We start from the raw sequence: 10,436 nt of genomic DNA, 5'->3' as shown, positions 1-10,436 counted from the left end.
CACGATATTTCATTGTATGTGATAGATTTTATTACTTTCTAAATGATAGGTTTTATTAGTTTGGTATATAATTCATACCATGATATTGATTTTTTTTTTTCATATTAGGGAAGTTATCAATAGCTTTCCCATGCATTGCACAGGTTAGCGACTAGTGATATATAATATAATTGTAACTAATTTTTCTAATTTTTAATGATATTATAGACGACAAAATAAATTTTACATGGCCCATATAAAAACTTCTCTACGAATTATTTTAAAATGAGATTATAACAGACCCGCACATGACATTGGCTAGTCACAATAATTACAAAACGAATGAAAAAGTACTGCAAGTGAGCTCCTTGTTTCATAACAGAGCATGATAACAATTATTCAAAACCAAACATACCCATACACATAGGTATTTATCAATACTACCACAAAAGGTTTCTACAGAAATTGAGTACATCTAATGACACATGCGGCTTGACAGCTCTTTTAGGGTATTTTAAGCAAAAAAATAACACCAGTACATACGATCCTTAACCAAGTTGAAGCATCGTTGCCGCCAATGAGGATTAATATAAAGAACACTGACTACACCCAAAAAGAAAATAATGCAAGATACCAAAAAACTTGTAAAGAAGGCTAGAAGATCAACTTCATACCATCTGCCATCATTTGCCTCCGAAGATTTTTGTGATGATAGAGGTGATTCATCAGTATCGGTGCAACTTTTCTTTAGTGGTGCACCACAAAGAAATGGATTTCCTTCATAGCTGCTCTCTCTAAATGTTGAAAATTGTTTTTTCATGTCTGGAACTTTACCTGATAAGTTGTTGTGATCCACGGTGAAAACTTCTAGAAATGTCAGATCAATCAATTCTGAAGGAATTTCTCCACTCAAATTGTTGTGAGAAAGGTCTAAGCTCTCCAACTGAGTCAAATTTGAGAATGTTTTTGGAATAGGACCATTTAATTGATTGTAAGACAAGTTCAATGCAAAAATTGAAGATAGCTGTCCTAGATCTGGTGGGATTTCACCTGTTAACTTGTTGAATGACAAATCCAATGTAGACATCATATCAAGGACGAGACCCCGGTACAAGTTAGACCTATATTTCGTCAAAAACTCAATCTCAACTGGTATATGGAAATAAAAATTTGTCCCTTCAATTTGACTATCCTTGTTTAGAAGAGATTTATATGGGAGGGAAAAATCAGGGACCCAACCAAAACTGTTCATCATGTAGACAAATTCACTAGCAGCTACCTTCCCAAAGGTTATGTTGTAAAAGCAATATGGTATTGTCCCAGAAAAAAAGTTCCTTGAAAGATCCATTATGCCTATCTTCTTTAACCAACAGAGCTGCTTTGGAATTGTACCACTAAACTGGTTGCCACTTAACAAAAGTACTCTTAATTCAGAAAGTCCGTAAATTTCTTCAGGGATATTGCCGAAAAAGCTATTATCTCTAATGTCGAATGTCACAATATATGATGAAATGAGAATAGCTTTTGGTAGTGATCCTGTGAGATTGTTCCCTCGCAAAAGTAGGTGCCGCGCATTTTCTAGATTCAAGCAAGAAGGTAACAATCCCGAAAGCAAATTATAAGAAAGGTTTAATGTTGAAATTAATCCACATGGAATCTTACCCTCAAAAAAGTTGTTACTAAGGTCAACATTCCACAAGTTTATAGTATTGTTATTTACTATCCATACGGGAATTATACCTGACATGTGATTGTTGCTAATATCTAGGAACATGACTCTTAGGGGTGCCACTGGAAGAGTACCTGTGAAATAATTATTGTTTAATTCCAAAGAACTTAAGGATAGGTTGAAGTTCTTTGAAAAAATTTCACCATGAAAGTAATTATTAGATAACCTCAAAATATCCAAGTGGGTGCAACTGGCAACCAATTCCATTGATACCTCTCCAGAAAAATTATTGAAGGACAAATCCAATTTCTCTAAATTACTCATGTCACCAATTGAGGATGGGAGATCACCTTCAAAATAATTTCGGGATAGATTTAGATATTCTAATTTTGGAATAATCTTTCCAATATTTTCTTGAAGCTGCCCATCAAGGTTATTGTCAGAGACATCCAACCAACGAAGATACATGGAGCGATATGATGGCAAATGAAATTGACCCGCAAAAGAGTTACTTCGAAGACTCAACAGTTGTAGTCTAGTATTGTTTTCAAGCAACCAAATGGGGAAGCTTCCATTCAACTTATTGTGAGATAAATCAACGACTTCCAATTCATGTTGGTTGAAGAGAAACTTAGGAATGTTGCCAGTGGGCTTGTTTAGACTACAGTTAGATAGTAATAGCACCTTTAATTGAAATGATGGGTCCCAATTGGGATTTTCAGTTTTGATATCAAGCTTGTTGTTGTCACTAAAAAGTTGAATCACCTTAAGTTTGGAGTGATTAGCAAACAAGCCGAAGGAGAATAAACCTTCAAAAAGATTATAACTCAGATCAATGTACTCAAGAGATGTCCAGCTGGCTATAGGAGACAAAGACAAGTTTCCACTGAACCGGTTGTAAGATATGTCTAACAACCTAAGAGATGTCAAATTGGTTAAGCATGGAGGAAGGATTCCTTCAAAGTTATTACCACTAAGATCTAACTCTTCAAGTTTCTTCAGTGCGCACATTTCTGTCAAAAGCAATACGATTAATTAGTTTTGTCTATCCTAAAAATCTCCTAAAATAAGAATCAGTAAAACAAGTGAATTAGTATACGTGATCAAAATAATTAATTTCGACTCCTGAAAAAGTGAATGATCAATTGTTTGTGCGTTCAAGTTGCAACCAATTAGATCTATTCTATATCAACCTTTCACTTTTCCTTGTTTCTACACTCCTATTCAATTTTAGAAGATTAACAAATTGTGAAATTCGATTTCATGGTAGATTCTTACCTTGAATGGCTAAAGTTCCATTAAGTCGATTAGAATGTAATGATATAGCCTTGAGTGAAGATAGTGCTCCAATATATGAAGGGATACTTCCAGTGAAAGAATTTTCATTCAAATCTAAAATCTTCAAACTGCTGAAGTTTGCCATATCTACAAAGAGAATTGACGATAGATAGTGTCAAGAGAAAATATTTAAAATGGCTCATTGGCTTGTACTAAAAGAACTTACATATCATAAGAAAATTATTCTTGCAGTTAAAATAGATGATGGAATGTTTACCCTTGAATGGTAGGCTTCCATTAAGACCATTTCCTTGCAGGATGAGAACCTCCAAGTTGTTTAGATTAACCACTTCTACGTCATCAATAAAGAGATATGTATTTATCAAATTGAAACTAACAGTACAAATGGAAGATCTAGTAGAATAACACATTTCATATTGAAGCAACACTACCACAATCATTTACATATATCAAGCTTTTTGTGATTTTTAACATGAAGAAAGTAAATCTCAATAAAGGTAAAATTAGTTATAAAATCTCAGTTTTTTTTTTTTTTTTTTTTTTTTTTTTAGACTTTTTCACGGTATTCTTGAAGAAGAAAATTTAAATTTGCACGTACCGTGGCTAGAAAGAGGCCCTTTCATGTAATTGTAACTTAGGTCAAGAGATTGAAGAACTGGGAGGTCACCTAAGGATCTTAAAATTTCCTTGTCAAAGTAATTTGCTCTTAAATTTAAGTGTGCCAGCTTGCTCATTTTAGACAAACAATTGGATTCTGTAAAAAACATATTCAACCAATTGTTAAATCCATGAATACAATGGGATAGGAGTGTATTCATTATCACAATAATCATAATACGAAAATGAATAAATAAATAAATGAATGATTTATCAAGAATCGTATGTGATTTCGATCATTACTACATCTTGCATTGTTGATATGTGAAGTTTTACTATTGGAAACCATATGTAACTTTGAAAGCAAAAGAAGGTATGTGCACTTATCATTTAAATACAATGTGTGGGCTCTTGTTTCTGCCTTTTATATTTATGAAGTGAAGATCAAGTGTACATGACTGCATCAAAGCCCAACGATATGCATATTATTGATAGTAGCTGCTAAGAGCATCTTCAGCAACTTCTCCAAATTTTTGTATTGTGGGAGGATGAACAGTTACAGTTACCTTTTACTTGCCTACTTTTTGAAATAAACTTTCCAACATATTTACTATCATTTTTCTATCTTATTAAAATGGAAGATCTAGTAGAATAACACATTTCATATTGAAGCCACACTACCACAATCATTTACATATATCATGCATTTTGTGATTTTTAACATGAAGAAAGTAAATCTAAATAAAGGTAAAATTGGTTATAAAATCTCAGTTTTTTTTTTTTTTTTTTTTATAGTATTCTAGAAGAAGAAAATTTAAATTTGCACGTACCGTGGCTAGGAAGAGGCCCTTCCATTTGATTGTAACTTAGGTCAAGAGATTTAAGAACTGGGAGGGCACCTAAGATTCTTAAAATTTCCATATCAAAGTTATTCCAACTTAAATTTAAGTGCGCCAGCTTGCTCATTTTAGACAAACAATTGGATTCTGTAAAAAACATATTCAACAAATTGTTAAATCCATGTATACAATGGCAAAGGAGTGTCATAACATGTTATTCATTATCACAATAATCATAATATGAAAATAAATAAATGATCTATCAAGAATCGTATGTGATTTCTGGTACGATCATTACTACATCTTGCATTGTTGATATGTGAAGTTTTACTATCAGAAACCATATGTAGCTTTGAAACCAAAAGAAAGTATGTGCACTTATCATTTAAATACAATGTGTGGGCTCTAGTTTCTGCCTTTCTTATTTATGAAGTGAAGATCAAGTGTACATGACTACATCAAAACCCAATGATATATGTATTATCGATAGTAGCTACTAAGAACATCTCCAGCAGCTTCTCCAAATTTTCATATTGTTTGGAGGGTGAATAATTATAGTTACATTACTTTTTTACTTACCTACATTTTCAAATACACTTTCCAACAGACTTATTATCATTTTTCTATCTTATTAAAATAGCATTTCATCATTCTTTCCTCAATCGCTCTTTATTCTTGTTTTAATCTTTCTTTTTCTTTCCTCTATTTATTTTGAACAACTATATTTTCCAAATTTCTAACAGCTATATTTTTAAATTGCCAACGACAATATTTTAAATTTTCCAATAGTCATATTTCTCAATGGTAATATTTCTTAAGAGATTTTTATTCTTATTATTCATTAACTTATAATTAATTTCCTTAAAACAAAACTTACAATACTTATCATTAAAAAAAGTCCACCACATGTTTAATTAGACCATTTATTTTTTCTTCTTATTATTCATTAACTTATAATTAATTACTTAAAAAAAAAAAAACCTTACATACTTATCATTAAAAAGAGTCCACCACATACCACACGGTTAGACTATTCTTTTTTTTTTCCCCCTCTTATTATTCATTAAATTAATTAATTTCTTTTAAAAATATTTAACATAATCATTATCATAAAAAAATGTCCACAAGCACCCCCTTCCTTTTTGGTTTCATCACAGAGAAGATAAGAGAAATCCATGTCCAATGCCGCCTCTTCACCGCCACTTGTCTTCCTCCCACTGCCGAGTGCATGCAACCGGGATTGAGTTAGATCAGCTTCTATGTTCTTGATTTGTTGTTTTTGTTTTGATCCTAGCTTTGTTGTTCTAATTAACTTTGTCTTCTTCTTCTTCTTTTTGTTCTTGACCTGTTGTTGTTTTGATTTTAGATTTGTTATTCTAATTAAATCTATTTTTCCCTGTTTTTGATCTGTTGTTGTTGTGATGGTTCGGATTTTAGATTCGCTGTTCTAATTAAATTTCTTCTGATTTTAGATTGTGTTTGTGTTTTGATTGTGTTACTGTTTAGAAACATTTGAGAGAGAGGAATAAGTTCGGTTGAGAAGGGAGAGAGTGAACAAAGATGAAAGGAGGAAAGAGAAAGAATATTTTTTTATTCAACCGTGTATTTTTTTTTTTTAAGATATTAATAATGTTTTGGAGTTGGTAAAGTGCTCCTGTAACAGTTCTAAAAAAAATTTGCTAAATTTTTAGTTTTAAAGAGGCTATTGTAGCTTTTTTTTTTTTTTTTTTTTGGATTTGCTCTCCAAAAATAGGTTTAAAGAGCTTGTTGGAGATGTTCTAAAGAAGGGATAAAGTAGCAATGGTAGTGATGGTCATAATTTTAGATTAAGTGGGACAATATTAAATTAAGTAAATATTAACTTGTAATTTTAAAAACAACTATTAATAATAATAAAAATGATCCTTTATAAAATACACTTAATCAAATAAAAAAAATATTAACATTTTGTAACAATTAAGAGTTATTCAATTATATTGTTTTCGTATTCTTGAACTAGTTGTTTGATCTTAACAAACAAGTAAGAGAAATAAAATACTGCATATATATCTAGCAACCATTCAAATAATCAACTAATGCAACAATATAAAAAAAAAATTTTAAATGTAAAATTCATCATTTATGTTTTACTTAAATTAATTTCAGTCCTTTAACTCTTTTCTTTTTTTCGTTCAATTTAGTCTTCTAAATATTAAACTTTTTTTTTTATGGACTAAATATTAAACTTGTTCAGCTTAGGATTTCTGTCTATCTCCATCCAAATCAGTCCTTTTTAACTTTAGTTTTTTTTTTTTTTTTTTTTTTTTTTTTTTTTTTAACTCCAAAAAATCTAATAAAAAAATATATTTTAAAAAAACTAAAATTTGCTAAATTAACTATTTTCAAATGTGATTTTTTTTTTCATACTAAAAAACTCATCCCAAAAAAAAAAAAAAAATCAATAGCAAAAAATTCAATCAAAATTTTCTAATTATAGAAAAATAAATTAATTAATTCAGTTCTTCACACTTAAAAAACGCACAAACGTATCAAAAAAAAAAAAAAAAAAAACGCACAAACGGGAAAATTCCATTTTGAAATCGTATCAACAAAAATGAACTGTAGGGAAAATAATTTATCCACAAAATCAGTCTCAGATCTGCCAAAACTAGAATCCACTTCCATACCAAAAATGGCAAATAAGATGCCTGAGAGTTTCCTTCAACAATCACAGAGATATATTATATATAAAAGTAAATACCGCGTAAGAAACTCAAAATAAGATTCAGAAAATCAATGGCAACGAAACCGTGGGTTGCGAGGCTTGATGGGGGTGGTGGTTTAGGTGATTTGGGGAGTGCAACGAAACCGTGGAGCTCTCTCTCTCTCTGTCTCCCTCCATTTCTCTCTCACAGATGACTGTTATCATCCAAATATTTTGTGTATGGAAGAAAAGATGGCTTTAGATTTAGGATTGTTGTAGTTATTGTATTTGTGGATGATGATTAATTGATTATAAGTTGTTTTATTTCTTTATCTGTTGTGTTTGGTTAGTGGGAAAATTCTGGGGAAAGCTTTCAAATTTTTATTTATTTTTAATTTAAAAATAAGCGAGACAATATTAAATTAAGCAAAAATTTACACTGTAATTTTAAAAACAATTATTAAAAAAAAATTGAACTTATATAAATTACAGTACTTAATCAAATAATATAAAAAAAATTAATAATTTTTTGTAACAATTGAGAGTTATTCAATTGTATTGTTTTGCGTTCTTGAACTAGTTGTATTGTTTGATCTTAATAAACAAGTAAGAGCAATAAAATACTACATATACATCTAGCGATTATTCAAATAATCAATACTAAAATAATAAACTAATGAAATTATATAAAAAATATATCACAAAAATATCAAAAATTTCTTCTTCATTTATTTTTTTGATAAATAAAATATATTGTTGAATTACTTCTTCATTCTATTTTAGAAAGGTTGCAACAGGGACACATTTAGGAGCCATTGGTCATCATAATAACTCCAATCTATTAAATTATAGAGCGAGAGCTCGATAACGTGACTAGTGGTGGCATTACATGTGACCCACTTCCACCCACAACACTCACTTCTGATCTTGTTAACCCACTATAAGAAAAGGTGGTTGGTAGGATTAACATTGGATTTCAAAAAGACTTTCAATTCTAGTAAACCCATCCTCTCTTCCTCAGCACAAGCCATGTATATATCTTAGTTTAGCATATAATATTTTTTTCATAAATATATATATATATATATTTTTTAATAAGTCAGGGTGGTCCTATGACCATTTTGACTTGCATGTGGAGCCGCCAGTATGTTCATCAAATTTTTCTTCTTTAAAATTGACTAGTTTTAAGTTGTGGAAGGAATCCGTTATAACGTAGTATATGTTATAAAAACAAAAAAACAAAAATCGTTCGAATTTTTTTTCTTTTCTGATCATATGTTTTACGGAAACTTGAACTAGAGAAAACAGTCTTTTATTGCATGGGCTTTTCTGACTTACTGAAAAAGGATTTTTTTTTGTTATTATTTTGTTTTGCCTTTACATATCTTTTGCTGATTGCCTGATTGATGAAATCAAGGACTAATGGGTCTGCCTTTGCCTTTAAATCAAAAGAATAATGCTAGTTTTCTTAAAATAATAATAATAATAATAATAATAATAACATACCCCATTATACATTCAAATTCACAACATACTTAATTTTTTATTTTGTAATTGGTGCTTTTTTTTTTTTCAGTAGATGCTGTAATAATCACAAATTGACACATAAATATGTTATTTAGTTGGGTGTGGGTCTGTCTCCGTGGGCGAATTGAAATAAAAAAATTCTCATGAACGACTTTTATTGATTTTTTTTATATCATCTTTTGCCAATGGACCACTTTGAAAATTGGTTTCATTGCCAATTCACTGGAAAAGAAACCATCTCTTTCTCTAGTAATCGGTGCCAACTGCCAACATATTGGAAAAGAAATTCCGATGAAAATAATGTAAACCTATACTGTTATATGGCAAACAACAATTTGTACATGTCATAAATATCTAACACATCATAATGAGCCTTCTAAAATACTTGTAAATTAATTACGAATATACATATTTGACATATATAAAGTTAAGAATAGATAGATGTCCTCAAATTAATCCTAAAAATATATAGTTTGAATCTAATTATTTCTAATCTAATTTAAATCTAATAATTAAAATGACCTTTCCTCCAAAATAAATTTAATTAATCAAATTGTGAGAAGATGAACAACTACAATATTTTTATTTTGATTTGGGATACTTGATCGAATCCAATTACCATGATTTCAAGCCTTTCCTATTAAACCTAAAACTGATAGGTAGCCATTAGCCCTATTATAATCCTAAGCGAGACATAAATAGCTTGAAGTTCTTGTGTGTGTGTGTGTGTGTGATAGTAGAAGCAAAAGCTTACATACCTTCATTTCCTAAACAACCAGCAATTTTGTTGTTAGATAAGTCAAGACTTCTTAGCTCCTTGAAAGGCTGAAATAGGGACATGTTTATATACCATGTATCCTCATAATTTTGCTCTTGGTTTATACCGGAGAGCGTGAGCTTGATCACATGACCAGTGGTGGTGTTACACCTGACCTGCTCCCAACTACAACACTCACTCTTTGTGTCATTAACCCATGTTGGAAGAAGGGGTTCGGTACGATTAGTTTTGGATTTCAGAAAGGCCTTTAATTCTAGCATACCCATCCTCTCATCCTCAATACAAGCTATGTGCTCATGAATTTGAACAAAAAGTAGTAAAGCCCACAGCAAAAACTTCACCAAAGGCCACTCCATTGACAAATATGATTGTGAAACACCAAGTTTCATTTCTAGCTAAACCAACTTGTGTGTAAGTACTCAAGACAAAAAAGTAATAAGTCTATGGGCCTTTATATAGAGAAAGTTATAAGTCTATGGGCCTTCTTTTTCTGATGAACTGTCTATGGGCCTTCATATAGAGAAAGTTATAATGTTTTCATATTTTAATCCATAAATTATATAATAAACTGTTGGTTAAGTCTCTGGTATGAGAATCTCATGACACGTAATTGTCTTATATCCTTTTTTTTCTACAAAAATATCCAATTTTTTCAATGGGTTGGTTAAAAGAATTTATTATTAGTAGAATTCTTCATTTATCTCATACATCTTGCTTTAGCCTAGTTTGAAAGATTGGCTTGTAGAAGTCACAACACGCAATGTTCATCTAATTGGACCTCATTTCAATTTAATTAACGGAATGAAACATTTTAATAACAGTTACTATATATATATATATATATCTCGTCTGATTTATTAAGAATATAAATTCAAATCTATGTCCTTTTCAAAAAAATTCAAATCTATGTCCCAGCCAAATATATTGGCCAATAATATATTAGCAAAACAATGTGGCCCTAATCAATCAACACTTAAATGAAAATTGACGTGGACGTGAAAGGAGGGAGAAAGAAATTGAACACAGAGGAGAAAAAGTGAAGTTAATGTGCTGAGGGCCCAGGGG

At 30.5% G+C, this 10,436-nt stretch overlaps 1 protein-coding gene across 2 annotated transcripts; it reads right to left on the bottom strand.

Annotated features, from left to right (window-relative positions):
• Positions 1–330: 330 nt before the first annotated feature.
• LOC126725147 (receptor-like protein 15) lies at positions 331–9,830 on the bottom strand. 2 transcript variants are annotated; one of them, XM_050429684.1, is made up of 6 exons: positions 9,352–9,830; positions 4,375–4,530; positions 3,546–3,701; positions 3,204–3,275; positions 2,927–3,073; positions 331–2,661 (listed from the first exon to the last, which is right to left on the bottom strand). In XM_050429684.1, the coding sequence occupies exons 1-6, from the start codon at positions 9,758–9,760 to the stop codon at positions 494–496; spliced, it is 3,108 nt and encodes a 1,035-aa protein (XP_050285641.1). In that variant the 5' UTR covers positions 9,761–9,830; the 3' UTR covers positions 331–493. The 2 variants fall into 2 exon arrangements, with proteins under 2 accessions (XP_050285641.1, XP_050285640.1); XM_050429683.1 differs by having other exon boundaries at positions 3,204–3,278; positions 9,352–9,829.
• Positions 9,831–10,436: the final 606 nt, after the last annotated feature.

Source organism: Quercus robur, chromosome 5 (genome assembly GCF_932294415.1).
Source record: "Quercus robur chromosome 5, dhQueRobu3.1, whole genome shotgun sequence".
In the NCBI taxonomy this organism is placed as follows: domain Eukaryota; kingdom Viridiplantae; phylum Streptophyta; class Magnoliopsida; order Fagales; family Fagaceae; genus Quercus; species Quercus robur.
This window is presented reverse-complemented; position numbering and strand designations above follow the sequence as displayed.

Coding starts and splice junctions, on each gene's coding strand:
- LOC126725147 (XM_050429683.1), bottom strand. CDS start 9,760: ATGAAACTTGGTGTTTCACAATCATATTTGTCAATGGAGTGGCCTTTG. Junction 3,279..3,545: donor AGGGCCTCTTTCTAGCCACG/GTACGTGCAAAT, acceptor TTGATGACGTAG/AAGTGGTTAATCTAAACAAC. Junction 3,074..3,203: donor TGGAAGCCTACCATTCAAGG/GTAAACATTCCA, acceptor TTCTCTTTGTAG/ATATGGCAAACTTCAGCAGT.